Source organism: Urocampus carinirostris, chromosome 4 (genome assembly GCF_059441175.1).
Source record: "Urocampus carinirostris isolate Australia breed hairy pipefish chromosome 4, RoL_Ucar_1.0, whole genome shotgun sequence".
Taxonomy (NCBI): Eukaryota; Metazoa; Chordata; class Actinopteri; order Syngnathiformes; family Syngnathidae; genus Urocampus; species Urocampus carinirostris.
The window spans coordinates 31,114,096-31,137,622 of NC_142352.1; the positions used below are offsets into that span (position 1 = coordinate 31,114,096).

At 39.8% G+C, this 23,527-nt stretch overlaps 1 protein-coding gene across 1 annotated transcript in view; it reads left to right on the forward strand.

The window, feature by feature from the left end:
- The first annotated feature begins 321 nt into the window (after positions 1-321).
- Positions 322-23,527, forward strand: part of gch1 (GTP cyclohydrolase 1) — a 33,934-nt gene continuing 10,728 nt past the window's right edge. The window contains exons 1-2 of the mRNA XM_088333234.1: positions 322-713; positions 14,878-14,987. Coding sequence (XP_088189360.1) covers positions 386-713; positions 14,878-14,987 — 438 coding nt within the window. The 5' untranslated portion in view covers positions 322-385. The remainder of the gene's footprint in view (positions 714-14,877; positions 14,988-23,527) is intronic.

The window sequence follows — 23,527 nt, forward strand, 5'->3', positions numbered from 1 at the left end:
AAATACGACAGTTTGTAAGGGCGTGGAGCTTGACAGGTATGCAAATAGGCGCTTACCACAGGGAGACGGTTCTCAACGCCATCTCATAAAATGATTCCTTCACAAAAACATCCCTAATTCAGACTGGAATGGAAGGCCTAGGTGTGCCAATGTTGAATAGTTAAACAAGTTTCTTCCAGCTGTTCTACGGTCTCTGGGATGAATTGTGTCAAGCTCCTGCCAGGCTCCGCCCACCTGAAACAAGCCAACCAATGAAAAAAAACCTCGGCGATTATCTGTAGGTGAGCGTATTGAGCGAGGAGTCCCGTTATTAAAGGGGAAATTGCAAGCGGGCATCACAGCGCACTTTGATTCAACAAGTGCTCAGCAGACAGACACACAAGTGATGGAAAACTCCCAAAATGCCGAGTTGACTTCCCTAGAGCATAAAGAGTCCACTTTGGACGCCACTTTGCCGGTTAACGGACACTTTGACGGTGCGCTGAAAAGGGCGCCCGCGGATCTCCGGTCGCAGCGCTCGGCGGCCTCCGAAGAGGAGCACACCAGGAGCGCGGAGGACAACGAGGAAAGCCTCCCGTCGCTGGCCGCAGCCTACGACACCATACTGCGCGGTCTTGGAGAAGACCCGCATCGGCAAGGACTCCTAAAAACTCCCTGGAGAGCCGCCACCGCCATGCAGTTTTTCACCAAAGGCTACCAGGAGACCATCATAGGTGAGTTGGGAAGGTCCGTTTTGACAACAGGTGGACCAACCTGCTTCCATTCTCATCTTTCTCTGCTTTCCCACTAAAATGTGCTCTTGCCAAGTGATTTTTTTCACTTTCCTATCAACGGGTCAAAGTTGGTTGCAATTGAAAATCATATCGAGATATACTTTTCGTTGCCATCAATCGATCGATGGATCAATCTATACCTATTCTACCTATGGAACGATCTATACTTATTCTACCGATCTATAGATCGATGGAACGATCCGTACTTGTTCTAGTTACCTATTGATCGATGGATCAGTCTAAACTAATTCTACCTACCTATCGATCGATGGATCCGTCTACACTTATTCTACTGATCTATCGATTCATGTATCTATCTATCTATCTATCTATACTTATTCTATCTATCGATAGATGGATCGGTCTATACTTATTCTACCTATCTATCGATTGATGGATCGGTCTATACTTTTTCTACCTACCTATCTATCGATTGATGGATCCGTCTATACTTATTTAACCTACCTATCGATCGATGGATCGGTCTACTTATTCTACCTTCCTATCTGTTGATGGATCGGTCTATACTTATTCTACCCACCTACCGATCGATGTATCCGTCGAAACTTATTCTACTTATCTATCTATCAATGGATCGGTCTATACTTATTCTACCTACCTATCTATCTGTCATTATTCATCAATAACAAACCTTACAAACACAACGCAGCACTTATTTAGTCACAGCAAGACAGACTCTGTGGAATAAAAACAAAATGTGTAAACATGTTTATCTTATTTCGAAATGAGCAATACAAACACTTCTTTCAGCACATTTTTTAAGTTTTTTCTCCACTTGCAGTATATTAAGTGTTGCTGATTATATCTAGCAGATTAGAGATTAGAGTCAAAATGGGCAAAACAATATCGGTCTACCCCCCCAAAAAAAACCAGGACAGTGATTACCCGGTTTTCTTTTAATCTCGGATGAAAATGGTGAAAGTAAGAAAAGGACTGTTTCAAATACTCCCCAAATAATAACAAAACCTCCAAAGAGATGACAAAAGAAGAGTTTATTCGAGTGCATCTTTGGGAGTCACGTACTAGCAGCTTGACAGAGGCTGCAATGATCATTCTAACCAGAAGATGGCATCTGCAAGTAGAATAATATAGAAGTTACCGACATTACCTTTAAACAATCATATTCTAGCTTCTTTAAAAGTAAAAACATCATTTTGGGGATTTTGAATAAAATGATTTTTTTTTTCCATAAAAATTAAGATATAGATCCTCAGGTGGATTTGTACAATGCAGCCCTAATTTTGCGGGTTGTGTGATTCTAACCCTTATGTTTTAGGTTGATAACTAATTGAGCAATTTTTGGTTATGTTAAATATAAAGACCAAATTTAGTCTGCTTGTTCTGCAAACAAAGATCTATTTTTTGGCGTGAAGAATCCAGGTAGAGAATGTGTACACTTTTTCCCCAAATCATTTTTATCGTTTTTATTTTTTTTAAGACACTTAAATGTACATTTTGCACAATCGTAGTGGAAACAATACTAAGTTTGATTTTTAATATTTATTAAGTGACAATATGTAATACATTCTAAATGATAGAGATCATTAAAATGTAATTTAAACTCCCAAGAAATCTATCTTACAGGGCATCCTACGTAGACGATCACATTTGAGAGACTGTAACTAAAAGGTCGGGCACATTTTGATTTTGCGTCCATCTGGTCACTTCAGATAAAAGTATAAAAATAAATATAACTCTTTGAATCAATAAATACATACAAAAAATATTAGATACGGGGAAATATCAATATCCATCTCTTTATTCTAACATTATGTTAACTGCTTAATTCCTCGCAAGGGGTTTCTGTGGCAAGAACAATATTTATTAAATTTATTGTGGCAGCCCTGGTAAATAGTTCTTTGCATGTCTGCGAATTCGAGTGTTTTTAGGATGGACAAGCATTGATATGTTATTGGTCTTTTACAGGTTTCAGTTATTCCCACGAATTTGCTGAAATCCTAAGGGAAAATGCAATATTGAGAAGAATGGGTCTTTCTTACAACAAGGCTTGTGTTTTGAGAGGTGTCTTATGTACCGGTGTCGATATTATGGGAATTGCATCAGTGACTTTGTTTTAATTTCTTTAGTGGCTGCAACCAGGTATAGTGTTAATTATGTTTATTAATATGTAACATGTGTTCTCCCTCGTATTGTTTGAGGCTGTAGATTTCAAGGTGAGGATCTATACATGGTAGGACGAGGAGTTATTCTGTCAGCTGAGAGGACCATCTTCAGGGTGGGGATTTTTTTTAAACTGCACAGTGTAGTTTTTCAGGGTAAAATTTGTGTTTGAAACCTGCTTGTTTGAGGTGTCCTTAAAAAGTTGAGCGTAGAATATTTCTCAATTAAGTATTTGTTAACGATGCCGAACAGAATTCAAAGAGCCTTTATAATTTTGTTTCCACCACGCCTATCTGCCTATCTTACTTTAATCAGAGTAGTTCAGGACATTCAACACATTAGGAAGTAGCAAGGGTGTGGGGAGTTTTTTTCTTAGTGTCGCATGAAAATGGTGAAAGTAAGAAAAGTTCGGTTTCAATTATAGTCCAAATGCTGCCCAAAAATATAAAAAAAAGTTTTTTCCGGCTTGTCTAAGAAATGTACATTCTTGCATGTGCCATACAGTAATCTTGACAGAGGCTGCAATAATGACTTAAGTAAGATGTATGCTTCAGTGAGTAAAAACCTTTAAAAATCCGGACGGCATCTTTAAATCAGTGGTCCCCGACCTTTTCTGCACAACAGACCAGTTTAATGTCTGACAATATTCTGACACACCCACCCAATATTAACAGCCATCCATCCATCCATTATCTGCACCGCTTATCCTCAGTAGGCTTGTGGGGGTGCTGGAGCCCATCCCAGCTATCTTCAGGCAGTGGGCAGGGGACACCCTGAACCAGTTGCCGGCCAGTAGCAGCCACATAGAGACAGACAACTCACTCGCTCACTCACACCTAGGACGATTTGGACCCGACAATTACCCTGACATGCATGTTTTTCGATTGTGTGAGGAAACCGGAGTGCCCGGAGGTTACTCACGCAAGCACAGGGAGAAGATGCAAACTCCGCACAGGAAGGTTTCATCTCACGACCTCAGAACTGTGCCGCACACGCGCTAACCACTGCCCCAATATTAACATTAGTAATAATAATTATAGATAGATAGATAGATACTTTATTCATCCCCGAAGGGAAATTCACATTTCCAGCAGCATCCCTGAGCTGAGAACACCCAGGTATTTGTAGGTCTGGACAAATTCTACACATAATAACAATTAGAATAATCCTAAATCTACTGTGTAATCACGAGACCAATAAGGATGCAGATGACATAGAAAAATGCATCATCACATCTTTTATAATCATGTTTCCAGTTGTTAGAGAAGAGAGAAAACAGAAAGTCTTCCTGTAGGATATAATTAACTAAAAAAATACACACACAGCGAGGGAAACCACTCTTTGATGTATCTGATGATAAATTAGACTTTGAAGGACATTGAATACATTTTGTAAATTCTATTTAAGTATTGTGTTCAAAGTTTACATTGTCAATAAATTATTTAAATCATTGCCCCACGTATTCAACAGTGTGGTAAAAATGTAACTACTTTTTCCTTCATTATCTACATCCCTAGTGGTCTAGGATTTACGATTTGGCACTCTCACCGCTGCGATCCAGGTTTGATTCCCGTTGCATCCAATGTTGTGCAAATGTGGACACTGATATTTTTGACTGATCAATCATCGTTCAAATATGCTACCCTACTGTAAAACCTCATGTAAAACGCGCACCCAATCCTTGAGTCCTTTTGCACCTTATAAACGGTACAGGCGAAAATTAGGGCAACTTTTATTTCATTCAATGCGGCCTGGTACTGTAATGAATAAACTGGGTCATGTTCACATATAAACTCTTTCGAGTGAAATCAACACCACATGCGCCCTTGTTCACTTCTTTAAGAAACCATCTGGGGGTAGTTAAGCTCTACGTTGCATGGCATGTTTAATGTACCATAAGGCAGGATTCAAACGAAAGAACAAAAACATAGCAAATTATACAAAAATGGGAGATTAACAGACTTATAACAGACTCATAAACAGGGTGAAACACAACAAATTATCCTGTTTCCTAGGATGAACACCGAATCACAACAATGGTATGTGTACAATATGTTGCTCCTGTAACTCTGCTTTTTCCTGATTGGCCAGTTCAAAAGCCTCCCCCTTTGAATTACTGGAGAGCAGCAAACACACAGGAGTTAGTGTGAAACAAAAAGCTGGATGTTTATAAGGATTTGGAAGATTCAGTGAGGGTCACTGGCCTTGTTGATCAATACTCATTTTTTGTGTGTGTGTCCAGGTCACGGGTTCAGCTTTCCTGACAACACAGGGTACAAATCCTCTTGTTAATCAGCACAAGACTAAATGCTTTTCAGAAATCTAACATAATGTTTAAATCCATTACTTTTGGTTGAGCAAAATTGTACTAATGTAACTAAAGTGGTATAAGACCAGTGTTGGGCACGTTATTTTAGAAAAGTAATTAGTTATAGTTACTCTCTACTCCTTCGAAAAAGTAACTGCGTTAGTAACAGAAATACTCTATAGTAAAAGTACAGACGGTCCCCTACTTACGAACATTCGACTTACTCAAAACGGTAGATACGAACATTTTTTCGGTATTTCGAAAAATATCCGGACATTGCTGTAAGTTAGATTTTGTATTGTGTGCACCTTTTTCCAAGTAGAGGACAGTGCTGTAGTGCTTCTTTCCTCCACGTGGGGCTGTGAGAGGTCACCCAGCATCCACCCCGAAAAAATCCGTCTCCTACTTCCTAGTTTGTCTGTATAAACACTGCACTGTATCTCTAGCACGCTTAAAACTTTGACATCTTTACTGTTAAATATCTCGCGCATTCATTAAATACGGTTGGTGTAAAGAAGAGGCGAGCTGTTTTTTTTTTTAAATGAAAGTGGAATAAGAAAGCTTGATGCGGTTGAGAAAATGGTTGGATCGCTTTTTTTTCGTCCACTTTTTACCACGGAAGTCGCCCAACTCTTCTAAAAATATGTTAAACTTAACTTTTTTTTATTGTTATAGTCATGTCATGTTTATTTGTGACGCCCTTAATCAAAAGGAGTCTCAAAGGGCTGCACAGACCACAGGAGGTCAACGCTTAATGTGTAGCATTGCTTTTCAGTCCTATGCTTTAACATTCAGCCTGCTTTGTAACCATATAGAGCATATTATTTTATTAAACATTTATCAGTTTCAAAACAATGCAGGTTACTTATACAAGCCTTGAACATACTTATATAAACCTTAAACTGACAAAATATAGCACTGAAGCAACTTACTAACAAAAATTAACTTTTTAGGCGGAAGCTTGTTGGTAAGTAGGGCAGCGTCTGTAACTAGTTTTCAGAGAAAGAAACTTTTCGTTACTTTTAAAGGAGTTTTATGTCAAAGAAATTGAAATTTTCTGAGCACTATCTGAGTCAGTTGATTAAAGGACAGTATGGCTGCACTATTCTGGGAAAAAAACCCAATTGCGATTTTCCAGACCAGTATTGCAATTTAAATGCGATTTTCGATTTTCAAAAGAAATTGCATCTTCTGTGCTGTTTTTTTTTTTTTTTCTGTACTTAAACCATGGATGCATGACCTGTCAGTACATGCATTCTTCCATGAGTGGGGTCAATATTTCCTAGGTAAAAAATAAAAATACTAACGCCATCATGTCATACACATGTTTTATGAGGAATACCTGGAATATGATAATATTAAAACTTTTTTATTTTCAAAGATTTTGAAGAATATCAACCCACGGGGTCATTTTTGATCCCACTTATACGCCCAAAGGTTACTACTAGTGACATGCTTTAACCCACCTGCAAGCTGTCAAACTGTTGAGAAGCAAAGACGTGTCTGTATGATGTCACTATTTACTGGACCTTTTGGAGTCTCCAAATGGCCACTTTTGGAAACACCCAGAAATACCTTTATAAAAATGTGAAAAATACTAAAAAAACATTAGTTTTTCAGATTGTGATTCATTTTGACTTGGGACCAGGTCAGGATTCGTGTATTTACCCCAGCTGTTTTCCAGCAAAGATGTCTATGCTACACTCATTTTGCATGTGATTGCAAAAACAAAATTCACGCAAGAATAAAAGCCGACCATTTCTGTGTATTCCAACTTAAATTGTTGAATCTTAGTAGACTTGCAGTATTTTATGATGTGGACAAAACTTCAGAGTGTTTCCTTAAAAAAAAATTTTTAAATCGTCCAGATTCTCCAAACGGTTCAACAACAGCATTTAATTTACTTTGGGTATGTCATGGATTGAGATTTTAGGTGAATTTTGCAGGATTATCAAAATGTTATATTCAAGTAAGCAGCGTCTTCTTCTGGGGAGCTTTGTTAGGGTTGCTGTCTGTAATCTTTGGAAAAAAAACGCACTGTTATGCGATTACACAATCGCACTCGGTCACATCGCAATGTCGATTACTTTTTGGTTTAAAAGTGCAGCCCTAGAGGACAGTAAGCTGTGTTTTAGAGCCTTGTAATATTTATTGAACCCAGCCAGCAACAGATTTATCCTATATGTGAAGTGTAACAAAAATAAACAATTAACAATATAGTAATATAACAACTACCAGTAAACAATCTAAAGTGAGTTTAATAAATTAAAACTAACTCACTACCTGAGAAACCTGGTCAAGTACACATAGCCTACTAAACCTTAAGTATTTTGTTCACAACAAAAGTCAATTGTAAAACAATATAAATTGAATTTCATTCTATAGAATGGATCACAATCTATAGACAGACCACTGCTCAAGTAGACTTATGCTACTGTACTGTACTGCATGATGTTTCATAGGCGAGAGGCGGAGGTGTGACTCCAACATGATTGGTAGACCCTAGGCCAGGGATGTCAAACTCAATTGCACAAGGGGCCAAAATTCAAAACACACTTAAGGTCGCGGGCCAACCAGGATAAACATCTGTTGAACACACTTAAACTTAATGTTTTTGGAACATAAATATGAATAAAAACAGACAAGAATGTTAAATTTAAACCTTAAATCATTCATACAGTATTTATTATTTTGCTCTAAATCAAAATATCTTGTTAAATTATACAACTTGGAACTTAACTTAAAGAACTTAACATTAAAATAATGTTCAAATTCTCAATGTCTCAATGTCTATATTAAAAAAACTTAAATATCCCAAAAGATTTTGCTCTCCTTAATAAATCTCCTGTCAAAAGTAGAAATATGAAAATGCTACAAAACCTGGAAATATACATGAAACATCTATTTTTCAGGAATAACAATTCTAATCATTTCATTTTCTTTGCTCTTATGACTCAAAAGCTTAGTCTTCAGCACATTTATTTTTGATGATTTGATAAAAATTATGAAGAGAATAATGCCAGAGCCCGTGTCCCAAAATCAACAAACATACCACTTTAAACTTGTCTCTTTCTTGCAATTACTCAAGATCGGTTAAACTCATTTTGACCCTTTTTTTCATACATACTATTTTCAAAACCAGATGCAAGCAGTTATTTTGTAAAAACGTCACAACATTCTGCAAACAGGGAGCCTGATGTGTGCAGATGGTGTAGGGCGAGAGATGGGAGGGAGTGCTTGCACTTTTTGCATAGCTCCACCCATCCATCCCACTCACCCAATCAAATAACTTAAAATTCTCTTCCGGCGTTTTGGCGTATTTACAATTTGTTCTGTGGCTTCATCAAAAAGTATCATAAAACTGAACACAGATTATATAGTGAGCTTTTATATAAAGGATTCTTTAGCGTTGTACAGCCAAAATGAGTTTTTTTTTTGTGTGACACCTTGTCTGTAAATCGCTGTAAAAACATGCCTTATATTTTCTACGAAGTACTAAATGTTATATCAGCTTTGGTTTGCCTTTGCGTGTATCTAAACAGGTTTGATGGCTCAAGTTTTGAACGAGATGGAGAAAATTTGCATGCAATTGAATTCGTCTCTGAGCCACAGGTACTCATAGAAAGAGCCATATATGGCTCGCGAGCCGTTGTTCATATGTTCATATTGACGGGCCATTAATAACAATAATGTAAAATGGTCTTGCGGGCTGGATATGATTACACGGCGGGCCGGACCTGCCCTGCGGGCCGGGAGTTTGACAAGTATGCCCTAGGCCACATATGTCAGAGTCAAGGCCCGCGGGCCACATTAGGCCCGCGAGAGGGTTTTACCTGGCCCGCGTGACGATATCAATATATTATTAGATCCGGCCCGCAGGCCGCTGCAAGCCAGCAGCCCGCAGTACGCATGAATACTACATTTCCCACAATGCAACGGGGACGCGCCGAGCGGGAGCAAAGCGGGAGGCGGTTTGATTTATTCAGCAGTCGATCAGCAGCAGTCATTAGCATAACAGCAAAAATTAGCCCACATATACCCATCAACAATGGCTAAACGGAAGGTGGACACTGAAAACCGGGGCTTTCAAACAAGGTGGGAGTTGGAGTACATGTTCACGGAGGTAGCTGGAAAAGTATCAGCGTCAGCCTCAAACAAGTAATGTAGAGTTGTAGTAATACAGTACTGTATATAAATGTATGTAAATACAGTAATAATACAGTAATGTTTCCTGTGCAATTACACATTTGAAGTTTTTACTCCGTTCAAGTTTAAAAGTTAAATATGCACATAAAGAAGGTCTTGTTTTTTGTTGTTCCCCTCGGGAATTTTAAAGCTTTATTGTCTATGTTGACTATGTTGTTTTTGTTTGCCGACTCTGTCCTGGGAGTGTTTCTTGTTTTTCGGCTTTTCATGGAAAATAGATCTTGATGTGGACAACAGTCTTTTGATAAAATTGTCTCCTATTTAGCAGAGAAAATGACTTTTGATTGTTATTATTTGTTAATCAGTAATTCCTTTTTTTCACACTAACCCAGAGAAAGCCCAGAAAGGAAAGTCAATGTACATTTGAGCAGGACAGATGAGGTCCAGTGTGTTGATTGCTATTGGTTTTAAGTAACAAGAGATTTTTGCACTTTATTTTATTGTATTTCGAGGCAATATTTCTTTTTAATAATTTCAGATGATTGAATGATAGAAAATGGTTATGAGTTGTTGTTATGAGATATGTTATGAGTTTTTTATATAAAGGACATTTGTATTTTGTGCCTGCTGAAATTAAAAATGACTGACAGAGTCATAAGAAAATATTGCTTTATTTATACAATCATATTGTAATATATTTGTTGTGTTTTCAGTAGGTTAAATCTTGGTTTCAATAAAGATTGGACAGTCCGGCCCTCGGCTTGTAGCCAAATGTTTTATTTGGCCCTCCGTCCATTTGACTTTGACACCCCTGCCCTAGGCCAACCGATCTCTTGGGGGGTTCAGTCGCTTCCTGTAAGTAGAGTAGGTTGGCGGCATTTCTCCTACAGCGTGTTGTTGGTGAATAAACATGACAAAAGCCTGACCAAGGATGATGTCCTTCTTATCTTCCTTACGGACAAGAAGACTGCACTTGCTTACACAACTTTAACATGAGACATGTTGATCTGTACTAGACAAAGTAACGCACAGCTTTTGACCGTCAGTTACGGTACCCGCGTTGTGACAGCAGAAAAAAATAATTACATAGACTACCAAGTTACTGAAAAAAAAATAATGCCAGTATGTAAGATTCCAGCATTATTTCCAACACTGTATAAGACTGCTTAGAGATGAGCGTTGCTGAATGCGATCTATTTAGCGTAGAATGCTTTAGTCGCTAGATACCGCTGTTTCTTCGCACCACATTTTTATGTGACGTCTTCTTGATCCGGTAACGTACTTGTAGTAGCAGTTTGGTCCGGCAGAGGGCGCATCAAGACCGTATTTTGATGCTTGTCCTTTCACTAATGAAAAAGGTAAGCATGTGAAATAGGATAAAAATGTTGCGCGAGGTCCTCTTGGTCTGACGAAGTACTCTCACTCTCCTCCGCTTTTGCCTGTTTTTTTTTTGCCCTTTATAAAAAAAAGCATTTTATATATTTGACAGGTGTACAGCATACATTTGTATGTATTTTTGTTTATTGTTAAGCTATTTGACAAACACTTGATTTTTCTTTTGCTGTTTTATACTGTAGAATATCCTGTTGTTCGGTGCACTATTTTTCTATCTGTCCCAAAGTTCAATATTTGAATAAAGAGGACAGTTAAAATATGTTTTGTAAAAAATCTAATTCATTAAATAATCAATCGATTCTTTGATTAATGATATAATTAGTAGTTGCAGCCCTAATGCAAACCGCAAACTGCGGCTGAGCGAGTCTAAGAAGGGGAGGCATTTGAATTGAAGCCAATGAAAGCAGCAGTACAGGCATGCGCTAAAGTCCATGATGTGACATGACCACTGTGTGAGAAACAAGACTCTGCTTCTGCCGAACATTCCACGAGACTTGTACAAAATAAACTTTCCTGGCCTCTGCGTAACTCACCGATCGCCACTAAATAAGCCAAATGACAGCCCACCTTACCACGTTGCGAAGACTTGGCTGCATCACACAATTTCAGCATAGACACCAAAAAAAGACAATGGCCTCTGAGGAAAACAAGTGAAGTGCAACCGGTGTGTGCCCACCTGCTCAACCTCCACTCATTCGGTGCAAAACCACGCTTCTATTCCCGCCACCACTCAGCAAGGACATCTCTGCTGGCCTAATAAATATCTGAATCATGTGAGTTTATTCTATTTTGTCCATCAATACTTGTTAAATTATTCCAGATTGTCTCTCAGCTTCCTTTCATTGTTTCTCCCCCGTTACGCTGGTAACTAGTTACTTTTACTATAAAAGTCTCCAGTGAAAGTAATTTCGTTACTTTAAACAGAAGTTGTATGTCAAAGAACATGAACAGACAATTTGAAATTAGTAAGTATTGATGGACACAATTAAATTAAATCACATGACTCAGATTTCTTAGGCCAGCAGAGAAGGCCTTGCTGACCACTGATGTAACCACAACGACATCACATCACATGGGCAACATTTCAGTGCTAACACAATGAAACACACCGGTCGCGATCAAACATTTTACCCAAATAATACTCTAAAAGAAATAGTTGTAAATTTGCATTTGAGTCAACCAGTGTAGAACAACTGATGGTTGATCGTAATCAACCCAGTCACCCACGAGACATCACAAAAATCTGAACAGAAATTCATGCATATGACTACCACGTGAAACCAACCACCACCTTTAAATTTCATACAGTTATGAGATTTGAAAACAATGACGCTCCTTAATTTGTTCGCTAGGCCACAAAGTCGCGATCATTATCTTCATCCTTATGTAATTAACCATGGCGAAAAAGTGATTTGCAGGAATTCAACTGTTTTTATTCCTCACTTTGCTAAACAGAATTTTTGTTTTAAGCTTTTAAATAAAGAGCAGAAGTTTGATCAGTATTTAGAACTGAGCCTTAGTTGGTGACTAGGAAATAAGCCTGCGGCTTGAGTATGATTTGTTGATGGAACAGAACAAACTTGTAAAAATGTTTATTAAGAATGAATTTAAGAGAAAACATGGGTCCTGCCTTTCTATGGACTCACCCTCACCTTGATGGTAGGATAGGAACTCAAACAGGTGTAAAGATGTAATAGTTGGGGTTTCCTGCACACAGACCCTGGGCCTTACTTCCTGTCCTCTTATGTGGAGTTGTCATCGCTTTTACTCTGAAATACCCTTTGCAGAGGACATTCAGTGGCCCAGGTTCCCCCTCTCTCCTAACAGTAACCTTAGAGGTTGTTGGTCAAGTCAAGTCATGTTTATTTGTATAGGAGTCTCAAAGGGCTGCACAGACCACGTATGACTGCAAACTACAGACTATTATTACACCGTCGCCTGATCTAAAGCCTACATGAGGGCAAGGAAAAACTCAAAAACCTCAACATGAGGAATATGAAGAAACCTTGAGAAGAGACCGCAAATGAGGTAATCCCCCTTCCAGGAGGACCAGGCTGCATAGGATGTTGGTGAGCGTTTAGAAAGTCCAATTGTTTGTGGAAAGCGCTTTTGATGTTGGATATCCAAATGATCCACATATTTATGACCTGCGAGAAAGGAGAAGGCGGTGCTAATTTTTTTGTTTAGTATGTAAGTATATATTTCCGTCCGTCGGTTTGTTAGTCTGTTTGTTTGTGTGTCTGTCTACCCAATAAAAGGGGTAAGACATTTAGATATGACTACCATTTTTCACAGGCAGTCAGGTAGGTTACCTTAGATTTGAAACATTACAAAAAAACCTGTCTCAGCACTTTTGCTTTTAGTGACTTAGCAGTTTTTACAGAAAGACATTCTCCTCTCTCAGACCACAAGTTTGGCCAGGATCACCTTATTTTACGAGCAATCATGTAGGTCACTCTAGAGATGAATGACCCTGCCCAAAAAGGGAAATGCCACCCAAAAATGCTTTCCCGTCTCAATGCGGGTGATGCTCTAATGGCGCACAGCCAGTCTAGTTTAAGCATTTGTATATCTCATAGTAGGTCACACCTGCTGTCAGGACAAGAACAGACGGTAGACCCAAACGCGTAACGTTTCACACCAAGCTTTATTGCGGAAGCGGAGAAGTTAGGCACGGGAATAAGAACGGCAGCGATTCTGTGATCGCTGGGCAGGAGAAGCAGGAACCCCACGAGATCGGAGCGTAGTCGGAGGGCGAAAACGAGTCGGGCAGCCGGGACGAGATATCGGAGCGTGGTTAGAGGAAGGAATTAAGTTAGGTAGCCGGAGACAATCAGGAAGCCAGGGGCAGACCAGTAGGATACAGGATAGGACGGGACAGATGGGAGCCAGAGTCAAAAGGTGCTTGCCTTGCATGTGCAGCGGTTCGCTGACGGACTGACCAGGAGTGACTGAGAAAGACGTGTTTAAATAGGAGGGGAACCAATCAGGAAACGAGCAGCAGCTGGGACTCAACAAGTGAGCGCAGGTGAGAGCAATGGGCAAATCATGACACCTGCTCCCTTTCCCACTAGAAAATACTGGTATTTCTTTGTCTTCAACAAATGTGCTGCGTCATAGCAAAGTTTCGCTTGGTTGCAAATGTGGCAAATTTTTTGCTGCATTTGATTATGGCGGTTACTGTTTGATTTGTAGTCTTTGAATTTTTCAATGGCTGTGCATTTTTAAGTGTCAGCAACAAAGGTTTCCTCCCACAAAGGTTCATAATGAACGGCTTGCTTGGCAACACTGCAGAGACAGAATTAGACAGTTGACAGACACTGTTATAACAAGAAGCTCCAATTCTGTTAGCAATTATTACTCGGCTCAGCTTCAGGTTTACTTTACCGCTGTGCAATAAGCAACGGTAACAGCAGCAAGTCTGTGGCCTTCCCCCCTGTTGTTCCTCCGACGCATCTAAACTGATCGTCAGTCAGGAAATTAAAACCTGACACGTTGTGGCTGAGAGGCATCTGTGTCGTCACCAAACGATATTGAACCGCAGTGACCAACAGGAAAAAAGTAATAAAGCAACAGGAGTGTCTGGCTGCAGCATTATAATGGTGTTTGTTTGTGCTTTTTATGTAGGTACTGCACAAAAAATTAACATCAATCATTAATTAACAAAAGGAAACAAACTATGCACAAAAAACAGCCGTACCATACAATAATATGATACATAAACAGAATCCCAGAGTAGACGCGGGCGACACTGGGAATTTTGGTATCAATATGAAAGTAAATACATGAGTGTATCAAGCGATACTGATCCGATACAAATTCCTCTTGCTTGGAAATTTCATGATAAATATATAATTGACCCCCTGCTGGATTAGTTTATATTTAAGATGCACACAGCATGATGAACACAGCACAAATAGTTTAGGCACTCAAAATGTATCTTTTTCTTTTAAATAACTACAATTTAAATTTTAACGGTATAAAAACACACATTCCTGGGATAATTCGGTTATTCAAATCTCAAGAAATGGCAATGGATGTCACAACACACACATGTTCATGAGAGTCGTCGACAATCCAGAGATTCATTTTCAAGTGTACACGTGTGTGCAGATGTGCTGAACGACGCCATCTTTGATGAGGATCATGACGAGATGGTCATCGTCAAAGACATTGACGTCTTCTCCATGTGCGAACATCACCTGGTGCCCATCATTGGCAGGGTGAGTGCTCTCTTCACGCAAACACTTTCATGTAGAGGTAACATCAGGCCGAAAAAAAAATGGTAATTTTACCCGACAAATATATGGTTGGTTGGATCCCTTACCCACTAGGGTTGTGGGGGCATCATTTCCTGTGGTGGGTCTTGGGCAAGTATAGCCTTGTAGCTATATGGGCAGCGATTTATCTGAAGAATGTTCACACACATATTGTTCGGATCGACAAATATACTTGCGATTGACTCAAGATCTAAAAGTCATATGCCTTGATAAATGCACTCGAAAATTTTATACATGCTTATGTGAATTTCAGATATATTTTTGGATCTACAAAATACATTTATTCCCAATGGATTTCCCTTTAATGGTCCTGGAGAAATTGAAAAATTTGCTTTCAAAGTCCTTAAAAAGTGCTTGAATTGGGCAATTAAATGGTGTCACGGTTGCCATGGCACCCAATTGGCGCCAACTGCGGCTTGCTGATAGATTGGCTTTCCGTCTATTTAAGCTCAGTGCTCTCATTTTTACTTTGTCAGTCCGTCAACAAACCTCTGACCCGCAAGACGTGGGTTTAGACTAAGTCCTGTTTCCTGTTGGTATTTCCTGTCCGGTATTGTTCCCTTTTATTTTGTCCTGTTGAATATCGATTTCCAGTTTCGTTCCCGTCTAGTTTGTCCTGTTTTATTTTGATATCCTGTTTTGATATCATTCCTGTCTGTCCCGTCCTGTCCGGTATCGACCCCATCTGTCCGATATCTGCTCGGGCAATTGTTATGGATCTCGTCGGCCTCTGGCTTCCTGTCATTCCACGCCAGACTGCTGCCTAACATGCATGACTCCCCATTTCCCGTAAAATAAGAGGCTTGTGTGAGAAACGTCACGCATCTGGGTCCTGATCCTGTTCCGGGTCATGACAAAAGGTGTACAAACCCAGAATTCAACGGTCTTATTTGACACAAGCTATTTTAGAATGATTTTGTATGACTGAAATCTGATTGATTCAAAATAATTGTCAATATCTAAAATACTGTATGTTCAAAACGCTACGACTGTATTAGTAAACCAATGTGGTCATTATTGGGTTGAAAACGACAAAACGAGAAGAAATCGAATCAAGCGCAATCTATTTATCTTCCGTTCTTGTTTGTGTCTTTCCCGCCCCCGGTCAACTGGTTTGACGTCATTCCGCTGACGTGATTGTGCCCTTCTCCTATTTTGATGCGTATTCATCCACAAATGGTCTTATCTTGTCCATCTTGCCTGCAGGTGCATGTCCATTAAGATAAAAGCAGGTGCGATCCAATGTTTTATTTCCGAAGGAGTGAACAAAGTGTTTTCCGTCTGTGTGCGTTTGTATGTGCGGGTGCCATCAGGTGGTTGTGTCTATGAAGTGTGTCTTTGTCATGAGTGTTGACTAATTCATCCCCTCTCAATTGTGTGACTGCCAGCGGTGACTCATGACAGGAAGTGACACGCCTCCTCTTGCATCTCATTTCTTTATTTTGGAGAAGGGGCTGTGAGAGTGGCAAAGGAAAGTGTAAAATACATTCATTTCCCCACATATTTCACCTCTGTTGATTGATTAAAGGTATTCCCAAATTCTAAAATCTGTAACAATTATTTTCTGAGATAATGCATTTTGAAGACAGCCTGTCTTATCTTTGACCTACTTAGCTGTGACATCATGTGAAGAACACTGGACAACCCGGGCAAGCCAGTCACCATATTGAGGTTACCGTATTTTCCGCACTATAAGGCGCACCTAAAAGCCTTTATTTTTTTCAAAAGCTGACCATGCGCCTTATAATACAGTGCGGCTTATTTATGGATCAATTTTAAAATTGCAAAGTTTTCCAACTAACTTGCAGCCGCCGACTAGATTTTCCCCCGAATGCCAAGTAGTACGCGGTGTATGGCTGGGATTTATTTACCGGCGTTTCATTGGCTAACCAATGTGTCAATCATCATTTGAATCGATCACTATTGGCTAAAGTTATTGGGAGGTCAAGAAGCGGATCCTTTTTATCATTTACAGGATGGCATTGGCTTAAACGGCAAAACAAAGCCTGCAATTGGCCGAAAAAGATGTGTCAATCATCAGTTGAATCGATCACTATTGGCTAAAGTTATTCGGAGGTCAAGGGGCGGATCCTTTTTATCATTTACAGGCTGGCATTGGCTTAAACGGCGAAACAAAGCCTGCAATTGGCCGAAAAAGATAAATGTGTATAGCACGTGGCTGACGGCATAGAGAAAGCATTTTTTTCTAATCTGTATTTGTAAATATATTATTCTCCTGGATTTACTACCCTCACGGATATAAGAGGACATTGGCTGACCATTATTATGAACACAACGACTTCGGTGAGCTACTCTGGGTTTTATATTGTCCCTGTATCTTGTTTCACACTGAACTCGATGTTTCTGTGATAAGCGGTGCAGATAATGGATGGAATGGAGTGACTATTTTTAAATTCAACTCAATTCCAAGTGTTTATTGTCATATGCACAGTAAAGTTGCGAGCGAAAAAGAAAATAGATACTAAGGAATGGTTGGCATTTCTTGAATCCCAAGACTTTAACCTTCCGAATGATGGAACGATGCATTTGAGTGACATCGTACGGACACCGCATCCGCATGTGTTCTCGACACGTATTTGCGTCTTTGCAAGCTTTCGGAATGTTAAGGGGGTAATAAGTTGGACTGAACTATCTGACTCTTTTGTCGACGTTCCCATTGTAGCGCCTTATAATCCGGTGCGTCTTATGTATGTCAAAAATAGGACCAAAAACTATTTTTTCGGGGTGCGCCCTATAACCCGGTGCGCCTTATAGTGCGGAAAATACGGTACTTTATATTATGATATTTTAAGCCAAGTTTCAATAGTTTTGGTGGAGAATTCCGAGGCGTTGTGTCACAGCTAAATGCAGTAGTGGTACAACAAGGGGTGATCATCCAAAAAGGGGCTAATTTTGGTGGAAAATTGCAAGGTTGACAAACCAAAAACAAGCAGTGAGTAGGCAGGCTAATCAAGAACCAATAACATAAAAAGGCTACGGTAACGAACGCCAACAAGGCCAGAAAACATAGGAAGCTAACTGGCTAGCCAGCTGCCAACGGGGGCCATTGTATTTTCACGACCATAAGGCTCACAATAAAAGTCTCAGATTTTCGTTAAATTGTGCGGCGCGCCTTCTTGTGCAGTGCGCCCCGTGTGTCATGTAAAGCGGTGGACGGATACCAGCTCAGTGGTCGTAGGGTTAGGCCCCCACCTGTGCAGCGTTTGCATGTTCTCCTCATGCCTGGGGGGTTTCCTCTGGGCACTCTGGTTTCCTGCCATATTTTAAAAACATGCATGGCAGGTTAAGTGGTCCGTCTAAATTCTCCCTAGGTGTGAATAAGTGAGTGTGTTGTATGTCTATGTGTATCCTGCGACAGGCTGGCAAGCAATCACTGCACCAAGTCAGCAGGGATAGGCTCCAGCACCCCCGCGACCCTAGTGAGGATAAGCAGTGCAGAAAATTTATTGGTGGAGGATGTATATATGCGTTGTGCTCTCCCTGTGTGTGTGTGTGTGTGTGTGTGTGTGTGTGTGTGTGTTACACAAATAAGCAGCATCTTAACTCATTTGAGAAAAAATGTGCTGAGTGAAAATAGGCTTCACTTTAATCCCCCCAAAATTGTAAAACTGAAAAATACAGAGCTTCTGATTGCTGACCCTCAAACTAGACTGAACTAATAAGGCTCCCAATGTGACATCCCTTCCTGTCTGAGACTCTCTCTCAAAATAAATATGGAAAAACTAAGCTAAAATTAACTTTACTGTAGGGCAGAACGATATCATGTATACTATGTCCTGTAGACGGATGGGCGCCAGCAGGCTGGACTTGCCCATGACACACCACAGGAAATGGTGCCCCTACGAACCGCGGGGTTAAGGGATCCAAACAACCAACCAACCAACCAACAATATATTTTTATTTGTGTTAGTCATATGGTAGTTGACTCTACAAAAACTCCACTATAATATTTTGTCATTTGTAGTTACACTGAGGGCGGCACGGCAGTGGTTAGCGCACCGGCAGCACAGTTCTGAGGTCATGGGATCAAATCCAGCTACCAGCCATACTGTGTCGAGTTTGCATGTTCTCCCCGTGCTTGCGTGGCTTTTTCTCCGGGTACTCCGCTTTCTTCCCACTTTCCAAAAACATGCATGTCACGTAAATTGTCCAAATTGTCACTAGGTGTGAATGAGCGAGTGAGTTGTATGTCTCTGTGTGCCCTGCAACTGTCTGGAAACCAGTTCAGGGTTTCCTGCCCACTGTCTAGAAACCAGTTCAGGGTTTCCTGCCCACTGTCCGAGTATTCCTGGGAAGGGCTCTAGCACCCCCGCGACCCTACTGAGGGTAAGCGGGGCAGCTAATGGATGGCTGGATGGATAGTTGCACTGATTTTGGGAGTCGTTGTCAACATACATACTTTTTTAACCAGCTATGTTAGCTTTGTCAAAAGGTTCATATGTACTTTGAGCTGCAGGAAAAACAAGGGAGGGCCACCTGTGCTTAAGCACTTGTACAGGCTGCGGTGCTCACTGACTTTGGTTCCTTACTGACTTTAAAGTGACATTTTCTGCTGCCCTCTTGTGGTCACTTTAAATGAGCCTTTATATTGATTATTTTCCTGCCTTTGTCCACTTTGCTTCCAACACTCAACGCAACTCAATCTCTCGTAGCCAACTATTCGAAGACACACAACCACAAATGAAAGCGAGATGCATATTATAGAACCCCTTCCCACCTGTTTGATGTCTCCGTATCTGGCCGCTGCAGCCGGAAGAAGGAAAGACAAGGAAATAGATCTTTGCACGCTTCTGTTGCTGCCCTTTCTCTTATCTGGTCAACAAATTGCTTCTGACATTTGGGTTGGAGCGCGCGTGTGTGTTCATGTGTGCATGTGTATGTTTCTGAATTAGAGCCTGCAGCACTCTTAGCGGCAGTCATTCTACAGCCAATGGTGTTAGGACTCGTCCTTCTTTGATTCCCTATCTTATCCTTAATCTTGTTATACACTTGTTATCCATAATTTCATTTTGCATATCAAAACTGGGTTTTTGTTAAGTTTAGATTTTAGGAGACACTCAAAATAAGGAGAGAACACATCAATGGAATTTTAACTTGCAAAAACAGGGGAGAGCCTAAATTGCTGACAGAAAATTCCAACCTGTTGGAAACCAGTTGGCACCTGTAACCATTCTTGGTGAGTCAATTTTGACCCAGGGTCCATTCTCAGTCCTGACCACCATAAAGAAACTAGTATCGCTCAATATAGTATAACATCCTAAAAAAAATTAAATGCACCCATAACCATATATTCCCATTGTAACTACATTTTATGGCCCATGAGACGCATCAGTTATTACATTTCATCACATTGAAACGGGTCACTATATACCATAACACCGCAGTCTCCAACATTTTGACCTACATTTTGTTACTAGTTCGGGCAAAGGACACCCAGTTTGATTTGCATTTCTAAAAAAACTGCTAATCATGTTAATACTATTTTTTTACTAGTTTGATTATTGAGAGTAATGTCAATTAGACTAAAGTTGACCACTAAAAAAAACAAAATCACAATGACCCGGCACTGGTGAGGTATTTCCAGAACTGGTTAGCATCAGCTTTCCTTAAGGGTCATCCTGGTGCCCACGAGCACCATGTTGGAAACCCCTGCCCTAAGACAACATAAGGGTTAAATCTATTAGATTACAAAAGCAGATCTGCCCTTAAAGGGTGTTGAAATCAAAAAGCAGCAACATAATTGATCAGGAGTGACAATGATGTAAACAGTGCATAATAGTCAAAACAAAATTCAAAATAATGAACTGGCATTCTAGGAATTTCCTTTGGAGTTGACCAATATTTAAAACAGAGTAAATTAAATTAAATGATTTATTTTCATTATCACTCTACAATACCAGCAGATAATGCTCCCAATTACGTCACAATCATAGACATATATTTGATAACACAGAGACTAAAAAAGAACACACAAAGAGCAAAGATCACAGCCTGTGACGTCATACAAGTACTGATGGTGAAACACACAGGATTTTTCCTTCGTGACTACTTATTTGTTTACTACATATGCAACATGATTTAAGCTGCATTTGACCAATCTCTACGCTGGTGGGAAATAGCTAACGAAGCATAGTAATTTGGTTTGGATAATCCCTTGCTGTATTTTCTGCGGGCGCAGATACTCGCTTCATACGGGACTACAAGAATGTACTGATTTTAATTCAAACGCATCACTTCAAGTTATTCTTTGATCCATTAAAAAAAGACCATGTGGGATATACGCGTAAATTAATGGTTAATATTCAATAATTCTTAAGTGTTAAAAAATGGCCCAAGATTGGCGCAGAATATGCTTTCTTAAATAGAAAGATGTATTTCTGTTAATAGTACAATGCTGTCATTACTCTTTCGCAAGCTAAACGGCTTGTGTACGACACCCCAAGTAAGCAGAATTATTTTAGTTTAGTTGTTGTTATTTGGACAATGGCCCAAACCATTCCCCTTTTAAGTTAATACACAAAGTAAAAACAAAGTAAAACAAGTTCCTGTTAGCTTGTTAACTACACAGATATATTCCAAAATCTAAAGTAAGCTGAGACATGCTAACAATAACTCAAACAAGAATACGTAATTTTGTACAAAAATGTACGGACAATTCTTGTCGAAAACAAAAAAACGGATTTCGTAACGAATGTTGGAAAGTTGGCGTATTTGCTGCTGTGGAAGTTCTGCATCTTTTAGTGGTGCGCCTACAGCTCCAGTCTTAATTAGTGATGGGCAAAGTGCCTCACGCTGCTTGGACACGGTACACGTAAACTGTCTTTTGTAACAATATTTAAGTTAAACAATACAGTTTACCCAGAAAAAATGAACAATGACAGGTGAATTACCAAAAAAATTCAGGTAGAGAGATGTTTGGCCCGACCCCAAAGTACCAACCCACCCTAAGATTTGGATCAGGCTTGGGCTTGCACTTAAGATCCTACCTCTAGGCTAAAAGTGGCGGACAAAACCTTTTCCCGCTTGCGATGGGGCGCAATGAAAAGAAGCTGACTGACAATTTGGAATCATTAATGTAGTATTGATGGACAAAATAGAATCCACACCACATGATTCAGATATGTATTTAGCCCAGGAGCAAAGAAATCCTTGCAGGCCCTTTACTGTAGCTGTAATTTTGCGACATGTAGGTTTTCCCGTAGCTTTTAAAACATATTGGCAGCTATTTTTTGGTGCCTGGTTCTTAAACTATGCAATTTCTGTTTCACACAAAAGTAAAATTTTAAACACACCAATATAGACAATCACGAATACGAGATTACATTTTACGGGTACAAACGTCTTTTCATGTAGACTCCTTTTTGACTGCTATCTTACTGCAGCCGGAAGGGGCCATAGCATCTCCAGAAATTCAATTCCAGAGCCTTTAAAAAGCTCACTTTCCAATTCAGACGTCGCTTTGGTCTTCAGGCACTCCATTTCTCTAGACCAGGGGTGTCAAACTCATTTTTACTCGGGGGCCACGTGATAGAACAAACATTCTGTCGGGGGCCAGACTTCAAGAGAAAGAAAGAAAAAAAGAAAAAGAAAGAAAGAAAAAAGAAAAAGGAGTAAAAGAAAGAAAAAAAGAAAAAGAAAGAAAGAAAAAAGAAAAAGGAGTAAAATAAAGAAAAAGAGAAAGAGAAAGAAAAAGAGAGAGAGAGAGAGAGAGAGAGAGAGATACAAGTACAGTGTCTTTGAGGCACCTGGCTTCGGCAACATCAAGTGGACATATTTCAACCTGCAGCTTGTTTTTCTCTTGCGCTTCTCTGAGTGTTGCCTCGCGGGCCGGATTCAATCCTTTAGCGGGCCCGATCTGGCCCGCGGGCCGCCTCTTTGACACCTGTGCTCTAGACCAATAACATCAAACCCTAGCATTCAACCATCCATAAATGACAATGCTTTCTCTGTCTGGTCCAATAGGGGCGTCAGCAGGCTTAAATATCTTTATATAGATAATCTTTTCACATTTTTAAAATCATGGCCAAATTCAGCATTCCACATAATTACGTTTTAGATTTTGCCCGCAGTCTGTTTCCCTACTCTTCCAAAAGAAATTGCACTAGATAAGTTCCTTGATCCTCTTCCTCATCTTAAAGGTAGTCTTTCCATTTTTTACAGCCAGTTATGCGACCTCAGTAAGGGTTCTCTGACAAAAATAAAAGATCTTTAGGAAATTGACCACAAAATACCAGATATACTCTGGGAAGCTCTGCTGAAGAGAGTACATACCTTCTCAATATGTGCTCGACATGGTCTGATGCAGACTAAAATAGTGCAGAAGGCTCATTGGACTTAACACAGAACATCGAAGATTTTCAAGGATGTTCAGAAATTGCGAACGGTTTAATTAATCTCCAGCCTATCACACCCACAATATCTGATCATGTCCATTTGTACATCATTCTGGGAGATCTTCCAAA